This window comes from Oncorhynchus gorbuscha, linkage group LG05 (genome assembly GCF_021184085.1).
Source record: "Oncorhynchus gorbuscha isolate QuinsamMale2020 ecotype Even-year linkage group LG05, OgorEven_v1.0, whole genome shotgun sequence".
NCBI lineage: Eukaryota > Metazoa > Chordata > Actinopteri > Salmoniformes > Salmonidae > Oncorhynchus > Oncorhynchus gorbuscha.
In genome coordinates this window covers 23874885-23902827 of record NC_060177.1, presented here as the reverse complement: position 1 = coordinate 23902827, position 27943 = coordinate 23874885, and the positions used below count along the sequence as shown (strand labels likewise).

Sequence of the window (27943 nt, the reverse complement as noted above, 5' to 3'; positions counted from 1 at the left end):
CAAACACCCAGAAAAGGCTACTCCTCACAAATAATCCTGATAGGTATCAGTCTGGTGTTTTCTGTAATGACCTGTGTTCGTAATGGCTGCTCAACCTGTCCTGATTTGTCATAGACGCTTGCTAAAAAACTTTAATGAGCAAGCCTTCCTTCATGAACTGGCCTCTGTAAAATGGTATAGAATCAGCTTGATTGTCACGGTCGTCCTCCTCTTCATCTGAAGAGGAGAGGCGAGAAGGATCGGAGGACCAAAATGCAGCGTGATATGTGTTCATGTTGAATGTTTAATTAAAGAAAGTTGAATACAAAAACAGTAAACAAAATTAATTAAAGACAAGAACATTCACCCACAAACAAAATGACACCTGATTCTCAATCAGAGACAACTAATGACACCTGCTTCTGATTGAGAACCATACTAGGCCGAAACATAGAAATACCCAAATCATAGAAAAACAAACATAGACTGCCCAAGCAACTCACGCCCTGGCCATACTAAATAAATACAAAACAAAGTAAATAAAGGTCAGAACGTGACATTGATCCCCCTCTGTCAAAGACACTTGGACATTCTTTTTTTCTATATCTTCAGTGGTATTGTTAGAAAACACACCCCCATAAAGAAAACGAGAATTAAAAACAGATTCAGCCCCTGGTTCGACGGTGATCTTGCAAAGTTACTCCACCTCAAGAATTGCATTTGGCGAAATGCTCGGCACACGCACACTCATGCTGACTGGCTCTCGTTCAGGCAAATGAGAAGTAAGTGCACTCAGGCGATCCGTAAGTTACTTTAAGGAGCAGTTTTCTCTCTGTGGGTCTAACCCCAAGAAGTTCTGGAAAACGGTTAAAGACCTGGAGAATAAACCCTCCTCCTCACAGCTGCACAAGTCCCTTAAAGTTTATGACGTGGATGTTACTGACAAGAAGCACATGGCTGAACTCTTTAGTCACCACTTCATTAAGTCAGGATTCATATTAGACTCAGCCATGCCTCCTTGCCCGTCCAACATTTCCTCATCTCCCACCCCGTCTAATGAGACTCCAATGCTTCTCCCTCTTTTTCCCCTGCCCCGCAACAAAGTTTCTCCCTGCAAGCAGTTACTGAAGGAGCTCCTGAAACTTGACCCCCAAAAAATATCTGGGTCAGATGGTTTAAACACTTTCTTCTTTAAGGTTGCTGCCTTTATCATTGCCAATCCTATCTCCGACCGTTTTAACCTGTTTCTCCTTTCTTGGGAGGTTCCCATTGCTTGGAAGGCAGCCACGGCTCGTCCTTTATTTAAAGGGGACAATCAAGCGGATCTATTATAGGCTTATTTCTATTTTGCCCTGTTTATCAAAAGTGTTCGAAAAACTTGTCAATAATCAACTGACTGGCTTTCTCTCAAAGAGTGCCATGTATAAAGTCAGAAAAGCTGCTGTCTCAGCCACTGCCTTTCACCAAGGGAGTACCCCAAGACTCAATCCTAGGCCCTATGCTCTTTTCAATTACATCAACAACATAGCTCGGGAAGTAGGAATTTCTCTCCTCCATTTGTGTGCAGATGATACAGTCTTATACTCAGCTGGCCCCTCCCTGTATTTTGTGTTAAATGCTCTTCATCAAAGCTTTCTTAGTGTCCAACAAGCTTTCTCTACCCTTAACCTTGTTCTGAACACCTCCAAAACAAAGGTTATGTGGTTTGGTAAGAAGAATGCCCCTCTCCCCACAGGTGTGATTACTACATCTGAGGGTTTAGAGCTTGAGGTAGACACCTCATACAAGTACTTGTGAGTATGGCTAGACAGTACACTGTCCTTCTCTCAGCACATATCAAAGCTGCAGGCTAAAGTTAAATCTAGACTTGATCGCTCCTCTTTCACCCAGTTGCCAATCTAAACCTGATTCAGAAGACCATCCTACCCATGCTAGATTACAGAGACATCATTTATTGATCTGCAGGTAAGGGTGCGCTCGGCGGCTAGATGTTCTTTACCATTCGGCCATCAGATTTGCCACCAATGCTCCTTATAGGACACATCACTGCACTATACTACTCTGTAAACTGGTCATCTCTGTATACCTGTCACAAGACCCACTGGTTGATGCTTATTTATAAAACCCTCTTAGGCGTCACTCCCCCCTATCTGAGGTATCTACCGCAGCCCTCATCCTCCACATATAACACCCGTTCTGCCAGTCACATTCTGTTAAAAGTCCCCAAAGCACACACATCCCTGGGTTGCTCGTCTTTTCAGTTCCCTGCAGCTTGCGACTGGAACGAGCTGCAACAAACATTCAAACTGGACAGTTTTATCTCAATTTCTTCATTCAAAGACTCAATCATAGACACTCTTACTGACAGTTGTAGTTGCTTTGCGTGATGCATTGTTGTCTCTATCTTCTTGCCCTTTGTGCTGTTGTCTGTGCCCAATAATGTTTGTATCATGTTTTGTGCTGCTACCTTGTTGTGTTGCTACCATGTTGTTGTCATGTTATGTTTCTACCATGCTGTGTTGTCATATGTTGCTTCCTTGCTATGTTGTTGTCTTAGGTCTCTCTTTATGAAGTATTGTGTTGTCTCTCTTGTCGTGATGTGTGTTTTGTCTATATTCATATTTGATCATTTTTGTATTTTTAATCTGTTTTTGTGGGAGGCCTTTTGCCTTTTGGTAGGCCGTCATTGTAAATAGGAATTTGTTCTTCTGACTTGCCTAGTTAAATAATAAAGGTTTAATACAAATTTATTTTAAAAAATACACCCAGTCACTACAAAGACACAGGTATCCTTCCTATCTCAGTTGCCGAAGAGGAAGGAAATCGCTCAGGGATTTCATCATGGGGCCAATGGTGACATCAAAACTGTTACAGAGTTTAATGGCTGGGATAGGAGAAAACAAAGGATGGATCAACTGTCACACCCTTATCTGTTTCACTTGTCTTTGTGCTTAGGTATTACCCATCTTCCCCATGTGTTCTCTGTTTGTCTGTTGCCAGTTCGTTTTGTTTTGTCAAGCCTACCAGCGGTTTTCCCGTGCTCCGGTTTTTCTCTCGTTCGTTCCTGTTTCTAATTTTCCCAGTTTTGACCATTCTTCCTGCCCTGACCCTGAGCCTGCCTGCTGTTCTGTACCTTGTCACACCACCCTGGATTACTGACCCCTGCCTGCCTGAGCCTGCCATTCTGTACCTTTTGTACTCTGCTCTGGATTTACTGACCTCTGCCTGCCCTTGACCTGTCGTTTGCCTGCCCTGCTGTTTAGTAATAATCTTTTGTTACTTCGAAACTGTCTGCATCTGGGTCTTCTCCTGAGCCTTGATATCAACAACATTGTAGTTACTTCACAATACTAACCTAATTGAAAGTATGAAAAGAAGCAAGCCTGTACAGAAAAAAAATGTGGCAAAGAAATTAACTTTATGTCCTGAATACCGCACAATACATCACTGAGTATCATTCTTCATATTTTCAAGAATGTTGGTGGCTGCATCATGTTATGGGTATGCTTGTAATCGGCAAGGACTAGTGAGTTTTATTCAGATAAAAACAAACGGAATAGAACTAACCACAGGCAAAATCCTAGAGGAAAACCTGGTTTAGTCTGCTTTCCAGCAGACACTGGGAGACAAATTCACCTTTCAGCAGGACAATAACCTAAAACACAGGGGCCAAATATACACTGGAGGGACTGGCCTAGTTACAGTTTCAACTTAGTTCATCTTGAAAATCTATGGCAAAACTTTAAAATGGCCGTTTAGCAATGACCAACAACCCATTTGACAGAGCTTGAAGAATTTAAAAAATAATAATGTGTAAATATTGTACTCAGAAAGACTCACAGCTGTAATCGCTGTCAAAGGTGATTATATTATGTATTGACTCAGGGGTATGAATACTTATGTAAATTAGATATTTTTTTTTTAATTTTCAATAAATGTCATTATGGGTTACTGTGTGTTGACATTTTTTTTAACATTCAGGCTGTAACAACAACATGTGGAACAAGTCAAGGGGTATGAATACTTTCTGAAGGAGCAAAACTGAAATAGCCCATCATTTATTTTAAAAAATGGGTCAATGAATGGGAAAAATTTCAGAAAGTTGATTGTCAAAAAACAGTGCAAGAAGATATTACTCTTCAAACACACGCATCCAATTCGCTGTCTATCAATGCAGCGATCAACACAGGACTGTATGTGATGAGGGGCGGAAACGAGGGGCGGGAAATCAGAACAGGAGAAGATCTCCTGATGGATGAGACACCTGAAAGTTGTCTTTCTTCATATTTGACCGTCGGGACAAAGTTTTCCAAATAACATAACTACTACATATTCACCATCTGCAACACTGTAAAAAACGCTTCACTAATCACTAAAAGCGAAAACTGGGCAGCATCCTCGAATGCTGCACCTCCCTCTGGAATTTAATTCGTTAGCTAAGCAGTTAGCTCGGAGTTTCAGGACAGCAGTTTAATGGGCACAGTACATTTTATATCTGAAATCTGCAGAATATTAAGCATGTGTTATGCAGGTGAATGAGGACCCAAAAGCGACTTGGCGAAAACAGAGTCTTTAATCCAGTAAAGGAAATATGCAATGCTCCTAGACAAATCGGAGCGGTAAATAAAGCATAAAAAACAATTCCACTCGTAATGACGAGAACAGACTGGAGACTCGATCATAAACTGGAGGTTGCCTCGGGAAGGCACTTGACCGTAGCAGACTCAGACACCTGCTCACCACGCAGCATCTGAGGGAAACACGACACGACAGGGCGATACAAAGACACAGCACGGTGAACAATATACAAGGATCCGACAGGACAGAAACGGAAAACAAGGGGAGAAATAGGGACTCTAATCAGGGGGAAAAGATAGGGAACAGGAGTGGAAAGACTAAATGATTGATTAGGGGAATAGGAACAGCTGGGAGCAGGAACGGAACGATAGAGAGAAGAGAGAGAGGGAGGGAGAGAGAAAAAAAGGGAACGAACCTAAAAAGACCAGCAGGGGGAAAACGAACAGAAGGAAAAGCAAAATGACAAGACAATATAAGACGAAACATGACAGCATGACTGTGGGTGAATATATATGTACATACAAGGTAAACAATCTACAATTCAACAATAACTCACACGATGATCAGGAACTTCAAATTCCGTGGTGTATTTTCGACTTCTTCTCTTTAAATTGCCACAGAAAAATGTCCTGAAAAGATTGGCGAATCGGGGTGATAGAAATAGAAAGCTGGACTTCCATAGATTCAAATAACATATAGATCATGTTGAGGAATTGTCCAAACCGCAGAAAAAAAACCTAGAAACGCATCTCCAAGTTGTAAAAGCAGAAGTTGGGTAGCCAAAGGAGCCTTTAATTTCCGCGAACAAAACACACGACACTAAGAACACTAAACACAATATGGGTTGACATAACCCAGAGCAACCAGCCTAGACAGTAGTGACAGTACCCCTCCCTTGACGCGCAGCTCCAGCAGCGCGCCGACACCGGCCTCGGGGACGACCCGGAGGGCAAGGTGCAGGGCGGTCCGGGCGGAGATGGTGGAACACCTGCATTGAAGGGTCCAACACGTCCTCCACCGGAACCCAGCATCTCTCCTCCGGACCATACCCCTCAATAAGACCGCAGAAACCTACCCACATCCTGGTTAACTCTCTCCACCTGCCCGTTACTCTCAGGGTGAAAACCCGAGGTAAGGCTGGTCGAGACCCCCAGACGTTTCATGAACGCCCTCCAGACCCTCGAAGTGAACTGGGGACCCCGATCAGACACTATATTCTCAGGACCCCGTAGTGCCGGAAGACGTGCGTAAACAAGGCCTCCGCAGTCTGTAGGGCCGTAGGGAGACTGGGCAGAGGAAGGAGATGGCAGGACTTAGAGAAATGATCCACAACAACCAGGATCGTGGTGTTTCCCTGTGATGGGGGGAGATCGGTCAGGAAATCGATCGACAGGTGTGACCATGGCCATTGTAGAACAGGAAAGGGTTGTAACTTCCCTCTGGGCAGGTGCCTTACACTGCGCGCACACCGAGCAAGAGGAAACATAAACCCTCACGTCTGTAGCCAAAGTGGGTCACCAGTACTTCCCACTCAGACAGCGCACTGTCTGACCGATGCCTGGATGACCAGAGGAAGGTGACGTGTGGACCCAATAGATCAGCCGGTCACGGACAGCAGACGGAATATACAGACGCCCAGCGGGACACTGGAGGGGAGGGGAGCGGGCTCTGCACGTAACACCTGCTCAATGTCAACGTCCAGCTCCCACACTACCGGTGCCACCAGGCAGGAGGCCGGGAGTATGGGGGTGGGATCCATTGGCCGCTCCTCTGTGTCATACAGCCGAGACAGTGCGTCTGCCTACACGTTCTGGGAACCTGGTCTGTACGAAAGGGTGAAAACAAAACGGGTGAAAAACATGGCCCACCTTGCCTGGCGAGGGTTCAGTCTCCTCGCTGCCTGGATGTACTCCAGATTGCGGTGGTCAGCCCAAATGAGAAAAGGCCCATTTCTCCACACCTTCAGAGCCTTGATGACAGCCAACAGCTCCCTGTCCCCCACGTCATAGTTTCGCTTAGTTTCACTCCGCCGGGCTGAGCTTCCTCGAGAAGAAGGCATAGGGGCAGAGCTTCGGTGGCGTACCCGAGTGCTGAGAGAGCACGGCTCCTATCCCAGCCTCAGTCGCGTCCACCTCCACTATGAATGCCAAAGAGGGATCTGGATGGGCCAGCATGGAAGCCCAGGTAAACAGAGGTGACCAAAAGGTGACCAAAAGCCCTGTCCGCCTCAGCCGACCACTGGGAATGTACCGGTCCCCCCTTCAGCAGTGAGGTAATGGGAGCCGCTACCTAACCAAAACCCCGGATAAACCTCTGGTAGTAATTGGCAAACCCTAGAAACCATTGCACCTTCTTTACCGTGATGGGAGTCGGCCAGTTACGCACGGATCACTCTCCATCTCCATCTCCACCCCCAAGGTGGAAATGTGGTACCCTAGGAAGGAGACGGACTGTTGGAAGAACAGGCATTTCTCAGCCTTGACGTACAGGTCATGATCCAACAGTCGACCAAGCACCCTGCACACCAGGGACACATGCTCGGTGCATGTAGCGGAGTATAGCAGAACGTCATCCATATACACCACTACACCTTGTCCATGCAGGTCCCTGAAAATCTCATCTACAAAGGCTTGGAAGACTGATAGAGCATTCATCAACCCGTACGGCATAATGAGGTACTCATAATGCCCTGAGGTTGTACTGAACGCCGTCTTCCACTCGTCTCCCTTCTGGATATGCACCAGGTTGTAAGCGCTCCTGAGATCTAGTTTGGTGAAGAAGCGCTCCCCATGCATTGACTCAATCGCAGTGGCGAAAAGAGGTAGCGGGTAACTGTACCTCACAGTGATCTGATTTAGGCCTTGGTAGTCAATAAATGGGCGTAGACCTCCCTCCTTCTTCTTCACAAGAAAGAAACTCGAGGAGGCGGGTGAAGTGGAGGACCGAATGTACCCCTGACGCAGGGATTCGGAGACAAATGTTTCCATAGCCGCCGTCTCCACCTGTGACAGAGGATATACGTGACTCCTGGGAAGTGCGGCGTCTACCAGGAGATTTATTGCACAATCCCCCCGTCGATGGGGTGGTAACTGAGTCGCCTTCTTTTTGGAGAAGGCGAGAGCCAAATCGACATATTCGGGGGAATGCGCACGGTGGAGACCTGGTCTGGACTTTCCACCGTAGTAGCACCAATTGAAACCCCTAAACACCTCCCTAAGCACTCTCGCGACCACCCCGTGAGAGCCCTCTCTTGCCATGAAATGGTGGGGTCATGACGAGCTAACCAGGGAAGGCCTAGTTCCATGGGAAATGCAGGAGAGTCAATAAGGGAAAGACTGATTCTCTCCTTGTGACCTCCCTGCGTCACCATGCCCAGGGGAATGGTAGCCTCCCTAATCGACCCGGACCCTAATGGTTGACTGTCCAGAGCGTGAACTGGGAAAGGCCTAACCACTGGAACAATAGGGATCCCTAACCTATGGGCAAATGCTCTGTCGATAAAATTCCCAGCTGCACCTGAATCGACGAGCGCCTTATGCTGGGAATGCGGGGAAAACTCAGGAAAGTAAACATGCACAAACAGGTGTACAACAGAGGGCTCTGGATGAGAGTGGTGCAGGCTCACCTGGAGCAACACCAGAGTGCCCTGCCTGCTGCTTCGACCCCTAGAGGAACCAACCCGGCACCGACCAGCAGTGTGACCTCTGCGGCCACAGATGGTACACGTGAAAGCCCCTCCTCCGGCCTCCCTGAGCGCAGCACCTCCCAACTCCATGGGCACCGGAGCGGTGGTGCTGGGAGGGGGAATCGACAGAGCCCTCTCTGGACGTCCGCGTGTGACCAGCAGGTTATCCACCCGAATGGACAGGTTCACCAGCTGGTCGAAGGTGAGGGTGGTATCCCTGCAGGCCAACTCCCGACGGACATCCTTGCGCAGGCTGCAGCGGTAGTGGTGGATAAGGGCCCTGTCGTTCCATCCCGCTCCTGTGGCCAGGGTCCGAAATTCCAGGGCGAACTCCTGGGCGCTCCTTGTCCCCTGCCTCAGGTGGAAGAGACATTCACCCGCCGCTCTACACTCGGGCGGGTGGTCAAAGACTGCCCAGAAGTGGCAGGTGAACTCCTCGAAGTCGTCCAATGCTGCATCTACTTCTCCCCACACGGCATTAGCCCACTCCAGAGCTCTCCCCGAGAGGCCTGAGATGAGAGTGGACACCATCTCCCTTCCCGAGGGAGCCGGGTAAACGGTGCCCAGGTATAAGTCCAGCTGTAGCAGGAAACCCTGGCACCGTGCCGCCGTCCCATCATACTCCCTGGGAAGGGCGAGACGCATCCCACTGGGACCGGGTACAGGAGGGACGAGTTGTGGTAACCCCTGTTCTGCTGGTGGAGGCGCTGCAGGGACTCTCTTTCTCTCCCAGCGGTCCATGGTCTGAATGACGCAGTCCATCGCGAAACCGAGATGTTGTAGCATCGCCACGTGTTCTCTGATGCGCTCCTCAACTCCTATACCCGGGGTACCTGTTCCTGCTGACTCCATGGTGTGGTGTGTAATTCTGTTAGGTATGCGTAACTGGCTGTAAGGGAGTCGGGCGCAGGAGAGCAGAAGTTGGGTAGCCAATGGAGCCTTTTATTTTGGCGAACAAAACATACAGCACTAAGAACACTAAACACAATATGGGTTGACATAACACAATATGGGTTGGCATAACCTAGCGCAACCAGTCTAGCGTGCACATACACGAAACAACAAACAATTCCACATACAGACATGGGGGGAACAGAGGGTTATATACATGTCTAATACTGAGGGGATTGAAACCAGGTGTGTAGGAAAACAAGACAAGACAAATGGAAAAATGAAAGGTGGATCGGCGATGGCTAGAAAGCCGGTGACGTCGACCGCCAAATGCCGCCCAAACAAGGAGAGGAACCGACTTCGGCGGAAGTCGTGACATGAACACTGTCGTGTATTTTAATGTCACGATGGCGAGAAAAGAGTGTTTTTAATATTGATTAAGTAGTATCCTCTTGAGTGAAGTCGTATTTTCCTGCATTCTAAGAGCAGTGTATGAACCATATATATATATTTTTATTTATTTTTTTATTTCACCTTTATTTATTAACCAGGTAGGCTAGTTGAGAACAAGTTGTCATTTGCAACTGTGACCTGGCCAAGATAAAGCAAAGCAGTTCGACACATGCACATATATATACTTATTTTATTTCTATTTTTTGTGGCCTCTTGGGCCCCCCACAGGCCTGGGCCAAGGGGCTTCAGCCCCGGTAAACCCTTGCATTAAGCAGGCCCTGGCCCTCAAACCAGTCCACGTGCTGCACTATTGTCAATCCACCCCGTGAGCAAATCATTCCACCCCCATGTTTCAAGCGGAAAGCTGTATCACTTCGCATCAAGACAGCGAGAGAAATAAATCTAACAATTTCCTCAACTGCCGTCGACATGTCATCCACCAGCGAGAGCAGGTACGATAAATAAACGACTAGATGATATTAGGCTGGGTCAGAAGGAATAAACCTTAATCTATCACCTCATAAACATGTTTCGCCTATTCGAATTAACCATTAACTCGGGCACAACCAGATCATTGCCATAGCAACGGCGATCAAGCCTGGTAGAGAATTTGAGATTTCAGTGAGAACGCGCAAGAGTTATGTGGCGGCAGTAGCTCTCGTTTCTGATAACGCCCCCGGTCAAAGTGACAGGAAGATAGCCAAAACGTCCTTCCCATATAATACAAGGTGGATGGAAGGAAATAGACTACAGATAGCCAGTTTGAATTCGATGAGAGTTTACCTATATTGCACACAATAAAACCACGCTGCAGCCAAAACACTGCAGGCTATGCAGGCACAATATTAGGCTATAAACCTATTCTCTTAGAAAAAGGGTTTCAAACATGTTCTTCGGGGGACTCAATAGGAAGTTGTGTAAAGTACTGAAGTAAAAATACTTAAATGTACGATTTAAAATGGTCCAATTCACACACTTATCAAGATAACACCCTGATCATCCCTACTGCTTCTGATCTGGCAGACTCACTAAACACAAATGCTTCGTTTGTGAATGATGTTAGAGTGTAACCCTGGCTATCCATAAATTAAAATCAACAAGAAAATTATGCCATCGGGTTTGCTTAATATAAGGAATGTGAAATTATTTATACTTTTTATATTTTTATTTTTATATTTTTTAATTAAATTAACTTTTGACACTTAGGTATATATAAAACCAAATACATGTAGACTTTCACTCAAGTAGTATTTTACTGGGTCATTTTCTATTAAGATATATTTACTTTTACTCAAGTATGACAATTGGGTACTTTTTCCACCACTGTCCCTTGCCGGTTCCACGTAAACCCCTTTTGGTTCCAGGTATTACCATTTTGGGTTCCATGTAGAATCATAAAACACGGGACGAGATGTTAAAAACTGTCCATTGTGCCAATAGATGGAATGCACTCGCATGAGATTTGCCGTGATGTTGACAGAGTGGCATGGGAGGTTTATTTCTTAGACTGGGGTAAGATGTCAATTTTGGGACACATCCTCAGTAGTGTGCCTTCGAATCAGTGGGTGTTTCGGCCTTTAATCACTAAACACCCTCATCAAAGGTGGCCAGCTAAAGGGTGATCAAGCCTTAGCTTGTGTCCCATGCCCAATTAAGATGTCCCACAGGACTGTGCAAGGCAGGGGCGTCCTCTTCTCTGAGCCAGCCATACAGCTGACCGCATACCTCATATGCCCTCCTCAAGTTGGAGGGATCTGAATTGAGTTCTCAGGTGGGGGTGAGGGGTCATGAAGTTATAGCCCAGCAAGGGTCCTTCCGTTTGATCCAGATCCACTGGCTACCTCTTTCAGCTGCTTGAGAAACTGCTCTGACGGTCTGCCGCAGAGCCTGTCCATGGATTCCAAGTTCTTTCAGCAACCTGATGATGGAAGAAGCCACGAATCCTCTGCATCCCACTTCAACTGGCCAGACTTTTGCATTCCAGCCACGCTGAGTTGCGTCTGCTGCCAACTCTGTGTAACGCACGGGACTGTGAGCTCTATGATGTACACAGCCTTTCGTGAAGGGGACCAGAGTACCATGTCTGGCCTAAGGTTGGTAGAAGCAATCTCAGGTGGAAAAATGAGTTGCTGGCCAATATCGACAAGCATCTTCCAGTCCCGGGCCATAGCTAGGTGTCCAGTTTCTTGCTTTGTAGGAGGATACTTGGGCCTTTTCTGTCCCTCCCGGATGAATGTTGTTGTTTTGACGGGATTGCTTGTTTTTGGAGGTAATGAATTGGTTGCACTCCTCTTGGTCTCAAGTGCTGCAGCCAGGCTCTTGAGGACCTGATTGTGCCTCCAGGTGTAGCGGCCTTGTGAGAGGCTGGTCTTGCAACCTGTCATTATATGCCTGAGAGTCGCTGGAGCTGGGCAGAGGGGGCAGGTCGAGTCCTCGCCATACCATTGATGTAGATTTTTTGGTGATGGAAGCACATCATAAACAGCTCTTATGATGAAGCTGATGTTGCTTGCCTCCATTTGCCAAAGCTCACTCCAGTTGATCTTTCTCCTCTCCAGGCCTTCCCACCGCGTCCATTGCCCTTGTTTAGCAAGAGAGACAGCCTTTGCACTTCTTGCAGTCTCCTCCTGTCTTCGCACCTCCTCGACCACCAGCTTCCTGCGTTCAGATGTTGTTGCCTTATGGAACGTTGGTTTGCTTGCTGCCAGGCCAAAGCCTCCTCTTCCATGCTGGATATTCCCCACAATGTCTTGGTGTCTCAGGGCTGATGTTGCTTGCTGCACAGCATTGGATGATGTCCATTTCCGTCCAGTTTGTAGGGGAGGTGCAGCCTTGCTAATGGTCTGGTCTTTGGAGTCCTTCAATGTCATCTGAAGTCTTACTTTAGAGCACTTGTACTCCTCCGTTAGACTTGTAAGAGGTAGTTCAAGGACCCCTTTGCCATAGAGGCCGATGTTACTCAGGCATCGTGGGACACCCAGCCATTTCTTCACGTATGAGGTAATGGTTCGCTCCATCTTCTCCACTGTTGTTATTGGGACCTCATAGACGGTGAGTGGCCACATTACCCGGGGGAGAAGTCCAAACTGTAGGCACCAGAGCTTGAGCCTCCCAGGCAGTAGGGTCTTGTTGATGTTCTCAAGACCGTCGGCGATGTCCTGCCTTACTTGCTGCACTTGATCTTTATCCCGGAGGCTTTCGTTGTACCATCTACCCAGGCTCTTGATGGGTTGCTCAGACACCGTTGGTATCGGGTCATCTCCAATGCAGAACCTCACATCTTTAAGCTGTCCCTTGACTATGGAGATGCTTCGAGATTTGCTTGGCTTGATTTTCATCCGTGCCCACTTGATGTTATCCTGCAGTTTTGCAAGTAGCCGCCTGGTGCATGCTGCAGTGGTGGTCAGTGTAGTCATGTCATCCATGTATGCTCGGATAGGTGGGAGACGGAGCCCTTCCTTAGTTCTCTCACCACCGACCACCCATCTCGATGCCCTGATGATGACTTCCATGGCCATAGTGAAGGCCAGAGGAGAAATTGTACAGCCTGCCATTATGCCTACTTCCAAGCGCTGCCATGTTGTTGTGAAGTCAGGTGTTGTGAAACACAATTGCAGGTCTTGGAAATAGGCCTTTACCAGTGTAGTGATGGGTTCTGGTACGTGGAAAATGTTGAAGGATTCCCAGAGGAGTTCATGGGGAACTGAGCCAAAGGCATTGGCCAAGTCGAGGAAGATGACATAGAGGTCTCTCTTGTCCTTCTTAGCTGTTTGGATCTGGTGCCAAATCATACTAGTATGTTCCAGGCAACCAGAGAAACCAGGAATGCCTGCTTTCTGTACAGATGTATCAATGTACTTGTTCCTTTCCAGATAAGTGGACAGCCTCTGTGCTATTATACTGAAAAAGATCTTCCCTTCGACGTTGAGAAGGGAGATTGGTCGGAATTGACTGATGTCTGTCGCATCCTTCTCTTTCGGGATTAGCACACCACCAGCCCTTCGCCATGCCTTTGGTATTATTTCCTTCTGCCACACTATCCTCATGAGCCTCCAAAGAAAGCGTAGAACATCCGGGGCGTTCTTGTAGAGCTTGTATGGTACTCCATTAGGCCCAGGAGCCGAGGCCGCTCTTGCTCTTCGGACAACGTTCTCTACTTCCCTCCATTTTGGAGGGTCAGTGTCCAGATTGAATTCTGGTGGTTGAATAGGTGGGATGTCATGTGGGATGATTATCTGCTCATGCCTTTTCATGTCCTGGTGGACCTTTTCCAGATGTTCTTCCAGTTCAGGCTTTGTAGTTTTTAGGATTCCGCACTTTTCCTTTGCGAAGAGATCTTTGACAAACTTAAAGGGGTTTTTATAGAACCGTGTTCTTGAGTGTTCCTTCTTCCTACGAAGTTTCCTTAAGTTTTCCGCAAGGTTCTTCGACATTTAAGGTTGCCAGCTCGACATTTAATGTCTGCTTGGAGTAGCATGAGACCTTCTCTCTCTGCATCAGAGGCCTTCTTCCACTGCTTCCTCAGCTGCCTTCTCTCTCTGACAAGTATCTCGATCTCCTGCTGTCTCCTAGATTTGGCTGGCGCGGGAGGTGTCTTGCCACTTCTCCTTTCGTTTACGCCAAAGCGCTCTTCTCCGTAGTGGTAGATAATGTCTCCCATCCTTTCAAGCTTTTTCTCTGCTTTTCCTACCTGTTGTTCCAAGATTTTTGTCAGGTCGTTGTTGATTGTTTCCCACTCTCTCTTTTCAACGGCTTTGGGCCACTTCACACTCGGTCTGTGCCCTTTGATCTTTTCCTCTTTTAGAGGTCTCTGTGGTTGGGTGAGTTCATCCACCGGCATTTCTGTGCTTGTGTTATCCTCCTCAGTTACAGGGGTGCTGATGCTCTGCGAACTTTGGTTTGCGTCCCGTCGCTGTGCTTCATTCGACTGATTTGACTGGCTGCTTCGTAAGAAGTACTGGTCAATGCGAGGTCCCTGTCTCTGCTTCTCTAACAAGCACCTTTTCCTCCCTTGATGGATCCTTAACCCCCTTGCCGATGTTACTCTCTCCCAACCACAGCTGCACACCTGAAGTGTGTGTCCTGCTGCTGTTATGGTTATCTCATGTGCTGTGTTCCTACTCGTAGTCGTTTCCGTTCCTGGGTCCGTAACCGTGTGATCAGTCGTTGAGCCTTCAGTGATTGGTTTGTGTACATCTTGCGCCCCAGCTCTCGCAGGCTCTAGGGGTATGTTCCTTTGTTGACTTTCAGTAGCACTTAGTGGGTGTCTCCAACATACTGAAACAGCGTCGGAGACTGCCAACATGGGTAGCTAACCCATGACAGCCCCAGTGGGGTCTATTCCCTCCGGTCAGCTGTCTCTCCAAGCTGTCACACAGACTTTCCTATGTTGTCAGCTGTCCTTTCACAGCAGTCACTGGACTGGTCCAGATAATCAGAATCATAAAACACGGGACGAGATGTTAAAAACTGTCCATTGTGCCAATAGATGGAATGCACTCGCATGAGATTTGCCGTGATGTTGACAGAGTGGCATGGGAGGTTTATTTCTTAGACTGGGGTAAGATGTCAATTTTGGGACACATCCTCAGTAGTGTGCCTTCGAATCAGTGGGTGTTTCGGCCTTTAATCACTAAACACCCTCATCAAAGGTGGCCAGCTAAAGGGTGATCAAGCCTTAGCTTGTGTCCCATGCCCAATTAAGATGTCCCACAGGACTGTGCAAGGCAGGGGCTCTGTAGAAAGGGTTCTACCTGGAAGCCAAACCGGTTCTATTTGGAACCCTTACCTACCCTAACCTAACCATAATCCTTAATAGTGTGCAATCTTTTTGTAAATACCTTATAAATAGTTGAATATGGACCGTATTAACGTGTAACTATTTAGCATGCAAACTAAAGAGGCTACTCACCCGACAAAAAACAATGCTAAAACATGCAGAATTCCGCTGCATAATTTCAAGATGCCAACTTGAAAACTCATCAGTCACTGGAGTTGTTTTCCTGCACAGCTACATGAGGGACTAGGCTAGGGAGAGGTTAGAATTCAGAGTACATGCCTCTCTAGGCTGCTCCTGAGAGGAAATACTGTATATCAGGGCTTTTCGTTGTAGCCTACATTAGGCTAGGCCTGTTTGGTATTCAAATGCTCTGAACGAGGCTGCTGTGCTGTGGTCAGTCTTTCTGTATTCATAGTGCAAGGGACAGGGACTTTGCCAGAGCGACCGTCAGGACCTTCGACAGCTCTGTGTAGGAGGGGAGGCATGGGGCGATCTTGGGCAATCTAGTTTCCCCTGTTGCGCACTCTGTGCTCATTGTTTGTTTTCTAGTTTCTTAGTACTTTTCTGGTTTCTCAGACATGAGCAGTCGTGCAAGTTGAGCCTGTGGATGCCCCATGTGGCAGGTGATTTTTTTTACTGATAACTAGATGCAAAGAATTCCAGTAGTCTGATCTTTCTGGTTCAACACACATGTGAGTGGTGATGTGTGTGAGTGTATGTGTGTTTGTGTGTGTGCATCCCCTGTGTGTAGTGGAAAATAGCTATTTTACATTTTCGGGAAGTCATCATAATCTTTGGGAAACAAAAATATATTACTGACTTGCCCAATGGGCAAATGTCTTTGAGGCCTGAATGTCAATTCCTGCATTCTATAGGATGAACTATACTAGAATATACTACTTGCTTCTTTTGCTTATTTAGTTCACCTTAACCTAGTAGGCCATTGTTCCCTTTCCTATAGCCCTTCCTCTAGCTACCTTTTCTTGCAACCTCTCACTCATTACTGCCTTTAAGAGCTCTATACACCGAGAGAGAGGGAGAGCATTAACCACACTGACCCATTACTGCCTTTAAGAGCTCTGTACACAGAGAGAGAGGGAGAGCATTAACCACACTGACCCATTACTGCCTTTAAGAGCTCTATACACAGAGAGAGAGAGAGAGAGAGAGAGAGAGAGAGAGAGAGAGAGAGAGAGAGAGAGAGAGAGCATTAACAACACTGATTGCTCTCTTCAATGGCTTCTCATGTCAGAGAACTCTAGTCAACTCCATCCCAACAGACCATCTCTCTCTCTCTCTCTCTCTCTCTCTCTCTCTCTCTCTCTCTCTCTCTCTCTCTCTCTCTCTCTCTCTCTCTCTCTCTCTCTCTCTCTCTCTCTCCTTGCCTTCAGGACAGAGTGAGAGATGTCTACTCACCCAGTGAATTGAATTGATCGAATTTGATGAATTTCTCAAGCCATTCCACCCCCCATGACCAAGGCTATCACAAGCGCGTTTATCCCTGCTGGCTGATGGGGCCAGAGGGATGGGGGTTTATTTACGCATTCTAACCCTCCGATCAGGCTTCAGGGCCCACTTGTTGGAAGTGCATGTGTGTGTATGCACACACACTCATACATCACCACCCACGCGTGTGTGTTGAGTATCGCATTTTGATGTGTGTGTAAGGGACGGCTTGCTTGCTGTGCTCCAGTGGATTTGCTTATGGAGGCCTCTCAGACTGTGATTCATCACCATCCTGCCAAGTTACCCTGCCCAGGGCCTGAGCTAAACGCTCCACTGCAGGAGTGGGACAAAACTGCATTTACACCCCCCAAATCCTTTCCTTTGCCCCGAACCCTTCATTGTTACAAATCAAATCAAATCAAATTTTATTTGTCACATACACATGGTTAGCAGATGTTAATGCGAGTGTAGCGAAATGCTTGTGCTTCTAGTTCCGACAATGCAGTGATAACCAACAAGTAATCTAACTAACAATTCCAAAACTACTGTCTTATACACAGTGTAAGGGGATAAAGAATATGTACATAAGGATATATGAATGATTGATGGTACAGGGCAGCATACAGTAGATGGTATCGAGTACAGTATATACATATGAGATGAGTATGTAGACAAAGTAAACAAAGTGGCATAGTTAAAGTGGCTAGTGATACATGTATTACATAAGGATGCAGTCGATGATGTAGAGTACAGTATATACCAGGGGTGTCAAAGTCAAATGGACGGAGGGCCAAATAAAAAATTTAGCTACAAGCCGAGGGCCGGACTGTTCGAATGTTCATTGAAAATTTTTTAAATGACGCATATAGTCTAGTGAACCTAATTGAACCTACTGAAAACCTAACAAATATATTCCAATATGATCAGATAAATAAAGCAATATTTTCTTATGGCTCTGTCAGTAATCTTTAATTTTCAACAGACACAAAAGACAAATTTCCTTTATATAAAAATCCCCATAACATGAACATTAAATGAAAGAAACCGGTATTCAAGGCACCATCAGTAGCCTATATTTTCTATTTTAGCAAAAGTGGGCTAAATTTACTTCAAAGAAAAAAACAATAATAGCAATTTTCTATCATCCACTCAACTTGGTTTTAAATGCCTTCACTGTACTGTACATATCAGAGATGACACGATCCCGACCCTGCAGCTGCAAGTTCATTGCATTCAGATGACTCGTAATGTCACACAGAAAAGCCATTTCACACAGAAACATTTCGTCTCGGAGTTGTGTTGTGTCTTTCCCTTTGCTGTCCAAGAACAGACAAATCTCCTCACGAAGCTCGAAACATCTTTGAAGCACCTTTCCCTGGCTTAGCCATCGCACCTCTGTGTGATAAGGCAAATCACCATGCTCCGTTTCTAACTCCGTCAGAAATGCCTTGAACTGGCGGTGATTCAAACCTTTGGCTCTGATAAAGTTAACTGTGCGCGTGATGATGCTCATTACATGCTCCATTTTCAAGGCTTTACCGCACAACGCTTCCTGGTGTATGATACAATGATAAGCTGTCAGCTCACCTGTCGCGTTTTCCTCTTGCATTTTTTTCCTTATCTTCGACACCAGTCCGCTCCTGTGTCCACACATCGCAGGTGCTCCGTCGGTTGTCAAACCCACGAGTTTTTCCCAAGGCAGCTCCATCTCATTTACACATCTTGACACCTCTTCATACAAATCATGCCCCGTAGTTGTGCCATGCATAGGACGTAAAGCCAAAAACTCCTCTGTCACGCTTAGGCTGGAGTCCACTCCGCGGATGAAAATTGACAACTGGGCAATGTCAGAAATGTCGGTGCTCTCATCCACAGCCAAGGAATATGCAATGAAATCTTTTCCCTTTTTCACAAGCTGCTCTTTTAGATTGATGGACAACTGGTCTACTCTCTCGGCAATGGTGTTTCTGCTCAGACTCACATTTAAAAAGAGTTGCCTTTTTTCTGGGCAAACTTCGTCACAAACTTTAATCATGCAGTTTTTGATGAAATCCCCCTCCGTAAATGGCCGGGCTGATTTAGCGATCTCTTCTGCCAAAATAAAACTGGCCTTGACAGCAGCCTGGCCTTGTGATTTGGCTTTTTTGAACAGAGCCTGTCGAGATTTGAGGCCTCGTTTTAATTCCTCTGCCTTTTGTAGCCTTTGTTCCATGTCCATATTCTTGTTTTTGTCCGCGTGTTTCGTTTCATAATGTCGTCTCAGATTATACTCTTTCAGTACCGCCACACTTTCTCCACACAGAAGACACACAGGTTTTCCAGCTACCTCCGTGAACAAATACTCCGACTCCCACCTTGTTTGAAACCCCGGTTCTCAGTGTCCACCTTCCGTTTTGCCATTTTTGATGGGTATCTGAAAGTTAATTTTACTGTGATGCTGACAACTGCTGTGCCAATAAATATTGAAATGAAGCAGCCTACTGCTCGGTGCGTCACCGTTGCATTGTGGGAAATGTAGTATTGGTGCGTGTAAAAGATCTGCGGGCTGCCGGCTTGCTGCGGTCTGCGGGCCGGTTCTAATAACAAATCAAGATCATCCCAGGGGCCGTAAAAAACCTTCTCGCGGGCCGGATGTGGCCCGCGGGCCTTGACTCTGACATATGTGGTATATACGTATGCATATGAGATTAATAATGTAGGGTAAGTAACATTATATAAGGTAGCATTGTTTAAAGTGGCTAGTGATATATTTACATCATTTCCCATCAATTCCCATTATTAAAGTGGCTGGAGTTGGGTCAGTGTCAGTGACAGTGTGTTGGCAGCAGCCACTCAATGTTAGTGGTGGCTGTTTAACAGTCTGATGGCCTTGAGATAGAAACTGTTTTTCAGTCTCTCGGTCCCAGCTTTGATGCACCTGTACTGACCTCGCCTTCTGGATGATAGCGGGGTGAACAGGCAGTGGCTCTGGTGGTTTATGTCCTTGATGATCTTTATGGCCTTCCTGTAACATCGGGTGGTGTAGGTGTCCTGGAGGGCAGGTAGTTTGCCCCCGGTGATGTGTTGTGCAGACCTCACTACCCTCTGGAGAGCCTTACGGTTGAGGGCGGAGCAGTTGCCGTACCAGGCGGTGATACAGCCCGCCAGGATGCTCTCGATTGTGCATCTGTAGAAGTTTGTGAGTGCTTTTGGTGACAAGCCGAATTTCTTCAGCCTCCTGAGGTTGAAGAGGCACTGCTGCGCCTTCTTCACGACGCTGTCAGTGTGAGTGGACCAATTCAGTTTGTCTGTGATGTGTATGCCGAGGAACTTAAAACTTGTTGTCCCTTTCTTTCTTCTCCCTCTCGCTCTGTCTTTTTCTTGCTATCTCTCTCCACTTCGCAGGTACACCTATGAGCAGTACAAGGAGACAGCTGATTGGCTGCTGGAGCGTACGCAGCACATGCCCAAGGTGGCCATCATCTGTGGTTCTGGACTGGGAGGGCTGGCAGACTTACTGGAGAATAGTGTAGCCTTCCCTTATAAAGACATCCCTCACTTCCCTCAGAGCACAGGTACAGTATACACACACAACCTTGAGGACTTCTTATCTCTGACACTGTGTTGTGAGTCTGTAGCTTAACATCTTCTTCACCTCACATGACTACATTGCATAATAAAGTTCTAAAGCCATGTCATCAACATTGGTCCCAGGTGACATCATTAATGAGGGAACATGGTGAGTAGATGGGGGGGGGGGGGTGGCTGGGTTGTTTTCCTACTCAGATGTAAGCTCTGGGGTACAGGGCTTAATCACCCCTCAGGGGGTAGGGGAACTGGCCCTGCCACTGAGACACACAGAGAGAGGCTACTACTAAACACACACACCAAACTCCACCATACTGCACACCAGGTAGACTGGTCTGTTAGTGCTTTGACCTGCAACTTGACCCCCTTTCCTCATCTGTCTGCCTTAATCCCATCCCATGTAGGGTAACATACCTGTGTATGTATGTGTGTTTGTGTTTGCATGCGCGTGTGTGTGTGCAACACCTCGTCGGACCCAAATCTGGCAAGGAAGTTGGTGTATTTTAGTGTGAATGTGCCAGTGCACCACAAGCTGCCGGTGGCACCTTAATTGTGGAGGACAGACTCCTAGTAATGGCTGGAACGGAATTATGGAATGGTATCAAACACATGGTTTCCATGTTGTTGATACCATTCCATTCACTCCATTCCAGCCATTATTGTCAGCCGTCCTCCCCTCAGCAGCCTCCTGTGCCGTGCACGTATTTGTGTATCGCTCTCTTTTTCTCTCCCTCTTTCTATCAGTGCCAGGCCATGCTGGGAATCTGGTGTTTGGGGAGCTGCAAGGGAAGACCTGTGTTTGTATGCAGGGCAGGTTCCATTACTATGAGGGCTACAGCATCGCCATGGTTAGACTGCCTCTTCCGCTCTGAAACACAAGGCAACACACATACAGTACATACCATGCTGTGTATGCTATGCTTCCCATAAAAAGTATTTTGAAGATAAATTGCTGTAAAATAAAGACATGCAGTAAACATAGGTCCTGCTTAGACAGTATCAGTTACATGAGCTTGTTACATAGTACTGTATTGGATTCTGCTGTGTCGCTGTCCAACATGAAGCTCCTAGACTATGACCACAGGGCTGGCAGATGACATTATAGTTGGGACAGCAGTGGGGCTGATGGGTCCTAAGTAAAGACAGCTGATTAATGTGATGATGCTCTCTGTCACTCCAAGACATTGTAATGGTGTAGGTCCACTCTAACTGCTGAAGTACTGTATATTCTGTGTGTTGTGCAGGTGACGTACCCGGTGCGTGTGTCCACTCTGCTTGGGGTGGAGACGTTGATAGTGACCAACGCTGCAGGAGGACTGAACCCTAAGTTCAATGTTGGTGACATCATGTTGATCAGAGACCACATCAATATGCCTGGCCTGGCCGGCATCAACCCTCTGAGGGGACACAACGATGACAGGTGAGACACCTAAACTATGAGACAGTCAAACAGGTCCCTTTGATCATCAGTGAGCCACCCAAACACTGAGGCTAAATGACCATAAATGACACCCTATTCTATGGGGTTCTGTCCTATGCACTTTGTACTATATTGAGAATAGAGTGTAATTTGAGATTTGTCATGTTTGAGTCTGAACTAGCAATTCAAGTGCCTCTAAGCAGTCATCACTAAGCCACTGATAATGAGATGTCGATAACCTAAATGGAGTTATGACGATAATGAGTCATTTCGCTGTGATGAGCTCTTATTCCCATCATTAGGTGCTTTGATTGTTGAAGGTATGTGTGGACTTTAAAAAAGTACACTTTAGCATGTGAGGTTTTGGGGTGTATGTTTGAGAGGGTTCAGTGTGTGTGTTAAGTCTACTGCTCTGTGTGTGTGTGTGTGTGTGTGTGTGTGTGTGTGTGTGTGTGTGTGTGTGTGTGTGTGTGTGTGTGTGTGTGTGTGTGTGTGTGTGTGTGTGTGTGTGTGTGTGTGTGTGTGTGTGTGTGTGTGTGTGTGTGTGTGTGTGCGTGCGTGCGTGTGTGTGTGTGTGTGTGTGTGTGTGTGTGTGTGTGCGCGAGTGTAGGTTTGGTGTGCGGTTCCCCTGCATGTCGGATGCGTATGATGCAGACCTGGGCCGTTTGGCTCGAGAGGTGGCGGAGGAGCAGGGCTGTTCCTCTTTCCTCCAACAGGGGGTGTACTGCAATGTGGGCGGCCCCGCCTTCGAGACAGTGGCAGAGAGCAAGATACTGCTGAGCCTGGGGGCAGACGCTGTGGGTGAGTACAAAGCACTGATTTATGGTCAGCTTTCAGATCTGTGCTAAAGGGAAACTTGTACCTTCAGGGAGCACATCAGGCCTCTGATGTGTATACTGTCTTCTGACTGAGGAAATGGAGAAGGCTCTCCCCAAGAGCACTCCATCTGAAAGAGAGTGACCCGGCTCTACATATTTTACTGGTTTGTGACTCACTGACACCGCCCCCGGGTAGAGGGGAGTAAAGCAGCCAAAGAGCGAACACACAGGAACTTTATTTAAACACACTGAGGAAGATGAATATGGGGATGCATATGGGGGATGTACATGGGGATGAAAAGTGGGAGAGGTTGTGGAATGGTAGTGGATTTTGGGCATGCGCACCATCCCACAAGTCCAGAGATATTATTGAGTCCAGTTGTTGATGGGCAGAGACCTGCTTAAGGGAGACTGCAAGTATTGTGTGACCTGTATAATCAAGAGGATGGGCAAATGTCCGGCCACCTACTAACCTCCCTAGCAACCAACCAGGGCACATCTCACACAGGTCAGGGCGAGTTTGAAAGGCAGGTTTATGGGGCCCCCTAGACTCCAAGGCTCCAGTTGTGGGTGATGGGGAGTGGAGTGTGAAGCTCAGGGTTGTGAGGTGCTAATACCAGTCACTGGATTTTGTAATACTATCTAACCAATGACACCATCAATAAAACACAGACACACACACATGAAGAGGTGCATGCAGCTAGAAACAGTATTAGGAACAAACAAATGGATGTTAACAGAAAACATCAGGTACTCCTCTCTCTCTAACACACAACATCAGGTGTCATCCCACTGGGCACACACAATCAACATTGTTTCCATGTAATTTCAATGAAACCAACGTGGAATAGACGTTGAATTGACGTCTGTGTCCAGTGTGATATCTATGCCAATGGGGTCAGCTTCAGGGGTCACAGTTCAATTGATCTGAACCCTGAGTGGTGTCAGTTAGAGGGTAACAGGTTGACAGGGAGGAAGCTGTACATGTTATCCTTTGACATATCTAATTTTCTAGGTCTCCCCTCCCCCTACCTTTCCCTTCCCCTCTTTATCCCCTGTCTTTACACACCCACACCCTCCTATATCACTTTCTTTCTCCCCCTCTGTCTCCCTCTGACCTCTCCTTTTTAACTCTGTCTTGCTCCCTGTCTCTCGCTCCCTCTCACTCAGGTATGAGTACAGTGCCAGAAGTGATTGTGGCTCGTCACTGTGGTCTGCGTGTGTTTGGCCTGTCTCTCATCACCAACCGCGTGGTGTCAGAGTATGGCAGCCAGGACCGCGCTAACCATGAGGAGGTGCTGGAAATCACCCAGCGACGCACACAGGACCTGCAGAAACTCATCATTAACCTCCTGGCCCGGATATAGATACACACACTATCTGATAGTGATGTTCAATTATTTTTTGATTTATTTCACCTTTATTTAACCGGGTAGGCTAGTTGAGAACAAGTTCTAATTTACAACTGCAACCTGGCTAAGATAAAGCAAAGCAGTTCGACACATGCAACAACACAGAGTTACACATGGAATAAACAAACATACAGTCAATAATACAGTAGAAAAAGTCTATATACAATGGTGGCAAATGAGGTAGGATACGGGAGGTAAAGCAATACATAGGCCATGGTGGCGAAGTAATTACAATATAGCAATTAAACACTGGAATGGTAGATGTGCAGAAGATGAATGTGCAAGTAGAGATACTGGGGTGCAAAGGAGAAAGATAAATAAATAAATACAGTATGGGGATGAGGTAGTTGGATGGGCTATTTACAGATGGGCTATGTACAGGTACAGTGAGCTGCTCTGACAGCTGGCGCTTAAAGCTAGTGAGGGAGATATGAGTCTCCAGCTTCAGTGATTTTTGCAGTTCGTTCCAGTCATTGGCGCTGTGATAGACTGCATCCAATTTGTTGAGTAGAGTGTTGGAGGCTATTTTGTAAATGATATCGCCAAAGTTGAGGTTCGGCAGGATGGTCAGTTTTATGAGGGTATGATTGGCAGCATGAGTGAAGGATGCTTTGTTGCGAAATAGGAAGCCGATTCTAGATGTAATTTTGGATTGGAGATGCTTAATGTGAATCTGGAAGGAGAGTTTACAGTCTACCCAGACACCTAGGTATTTGTAGTTGTCCACATATTCTAAGTCAGAACCATCCAATACTGTCAGTATAATAAAAACTAAGGACAGCTTGAATCAGAGAGATACGAGTGTATCTGATTCCACACCGTTTTCCAAATCAGTATTTGTGAGTTATTAATATGTGCCTGAGATTGAGAGGACATGGAACTCAACTCCACCTTATTATTGTCCACAACTGATTATTCTTTCTTAAGTAATATCTTATTTTCTTGAAAAAGCTGACACTGATATTCCATTCAGTTGAAAGTCCTTTTTGTAACTATCTTTCTAAAAATAAATGAATATATTATATTATAGTACTGTTATCTGTTATTGTACTGACAGTATTGACAGTTTTAATTGATTCATATAAAAGTTTTTATTCTATGAACATAATGCCTCTTTCTGCTGTTGTTGCCTTGCTTATAACCCTGCATCTCTTCTGAAACACTCTTGTGTTATAAAAGGCACCATTCCAATCATGTGTGTCTACCTCCATGTTCAACTGCTTTTAAGTTCCTCAATCTATTAATCAAATGGTTTGGTAAGTTAAACCAGTATTGCTTCTCTGATCGAAAGAGAAGGAAGAGAGGAAGAGTGGGAATGGGGAAATGGAAAGATGCTAGAGTAAGTCTCATTGATCCAAGCAGGAGATAATCTGGTGAAACTACAGAAGACAAGAAAGGTATTGTCATCAATAACATGGATCAATAACCAAATGGAGAGAGGGAGGGAGTTAGAAGGATAGTGAGGAACTAGAGAGAAATTATGAAGGGAGAGAAGGAGAGTATTGCAGTTGCATAGAGGGGATGACGGGCAGGATCTACTGTAAGCAATATGACCTCTTGCTTTAGGATGAACTCCCTGAACACCCACCCTAAACACACACATGCCTAATGGACACACACACATGTCACGCATACTCTCATCCCACGTAGCTCTACCCCAGCTATGGAGTTAAAAAATATATATATTTCAAAAATTAAATTAAAATGGTCTGAAAAGCCTGTTTATACACCTGCCCACCTCCTTTATGCCTCCTCCCCCATGTCCCCTATTGTGTTAAAATATGCACATAATTTTTAAAAATATCTATCACATTCTAGCCATTTCATCCTCACTCTAATTTACATTTAAATGCTAAATATGCAGGTGACATTTTTTTTAAGGACGTTACCCTGATTGAAAATTTACTTTCAAATGATCCATGGGGGGTGCAGTGAGAGTGGCATGCTAAAATAATACCCTCACCTTATCAGCAGATGAAATGTAATGGCCTTTCTGATGACCGGATAGTTAAATAAAGGGAGTAGGTCTGAGGATCACTGTACAGTATGTGTGTTAGTGCATGCATACATGCGTGTGTGGGGATATTTTTGTGTTCAGGTAAATCTTGCGTGAGCATTTAATGGACATATTCACATGAGAGCTGATCAGTGGTCCATCTACTCTAACTACTACACCCTACTCTCTCTTCCAATCTCTCTATCGCTCCCTCTCCCCCCTCTATCTCTCCTCTCCCCCCTCTCTCTCTCTCCTCCCCCCCCTCTCTCCTCTCCCCCTCTCCCCTCTATCTCTCCTCTCCCCCTCTCTCTCTCCTCTCCCCAGAGAGATCAGAGCAGAGGGAAACACTCCTATATACACGGTCTGTAATTATTATTCATACAGTATAGATTTCACAACAGGGGTCCACACACACACTCTCTCTCTCGCTCTCTCTATCTCTCTTAAATTCACTCTAATCAGTACACAACACTGCTATGTGGAGATAAAATGCTTTTCTCTCTCCATTTCCCCCTTGAAATTCTCTCTCTCTCTCTCTCTCTCTCTCTCTCTCTCTCTCTCTCTCTCTCTCTCTCTCTCTCTCTCTCTCTCTCTCTCTCTCTCTCTCTCTCTCTCTCTCTCTCTCTCTCTCTCTCTCTCTCTCTCACACGCACCTTCAGGCTTTATCGGAGCTGCTGGAGCCTCAAATAGAAAGAATGGGAGAAAAGTGAAAAGAAAATAGATAAAGGAGGAGTGGGGTTATCCCCCATACCAGAGCCTAAAGACGCTTTTTTATACTTTAGTGGCAGTACAATATAGTCGTCCTACTGGGTGATATGATTTGTGCCAGCTATCAGGTTGAATGGCCAAGGAGTCTGAGGAGAAACTTAAATCTAAACAGACCCGATAGAAGAGCGCAGGAGATGAGGCAGTGAGAGAGGGATGCATTGATGGATGGGGGGATAAAATGGGAGTAAATTAGGAATGGTGAGAGAGGGGATAGTACAGTCTTTTTTCAAAGTGATACTTGATAAGTACAGTAAGATCAATGGTGAGGAATTTGTTAGAGCAGAGAGATAAATACTCGTTACCAGAGCATGTACACACACACTCACGCACATGCTCACACACACACACACACACACTCACGCACATGCTCCCCCCCCCACACACACACACACTCACGCACATGCTCACCCCCCCCCACACACACACACTCACGCACATGCTCACCCCCCCCACACACACACACACTCACGCACATGCTCACCCCCCGCCACACACACACACACTCACGCACATGCTCACCCCCCCACGCACACACACACTCACGCACATGCTCACCCCCCCCACACACACACACACACTCACGCACATGCTCACCCCCCCACACACACACACACTCACGCACATGCTCACCCCCCCCCACACACACACACTCACGCACATGCTCACCCCCCCCACACACACACACACTCACGCACATGCTCACCCCCGCCACACACACACACACTCACGCACATGCTCACCCCCCACACACACACTCACACTCACGCACATGCTCACCCCCCCACTCACACACACTCACGCACATGCTGCCCCCACACACACACACACACACACACACACGCACATGCTTCCCCCCCCACACACACACATTCACGCACATGCTCACCCCCCCCCCCCCCACACACACTTAGTTGGATTCCTACTGTCTTCCTGAGGTGTCGGCCTGTTTGATGGGACAGGCTATGTGATGGAATGCTTTGATGTAATTTTTGGCTCATGAGTGCCAGTATATGGGGCCTTTCTCTGTATGATTATATTTCCATAATTCCAATCAACAGAGAGAACTGCCCGTGTTATTCTGTATGGACAGAGCCTGCATGGACAGTGCCATTGTGTATCTCTCATCCCTCTGGAGGCAGTGACAGATCAGT

General features: G+C 46.6%; 1 protein-coding gene across 1 annotated transcript; it reads left to right on the top strand.

Annotated features, from left to right (window-relative positions):
- The first annotated feature begins 9916 nt into the window (after positions 1-9916).
- Positions 9917-24134, top strand: LOC124035041 (purine nucleoside phosphorylase-like). Its single transcript, XM_046348447.1, has 6 exons — positions 9917-10038; positions 20196-20365; positions 21123-21226; positions 21623-21798; positions 22409-22599; positions 23787-24134. The coding sequence occupies exons 1-6, from the start codon at positions 10016-10018 to the stop codon at positions 23981-23983; spliced, it is 861 nt and encodes a 286-aa protein (XP_046204403.1). The 5' UTR covers positions 9917-10015; the 3' UTR covers positions 23984-24134.
- The last annotated feature ends 3809 nt before the right edge of the window (positions 24135-27943 follow it).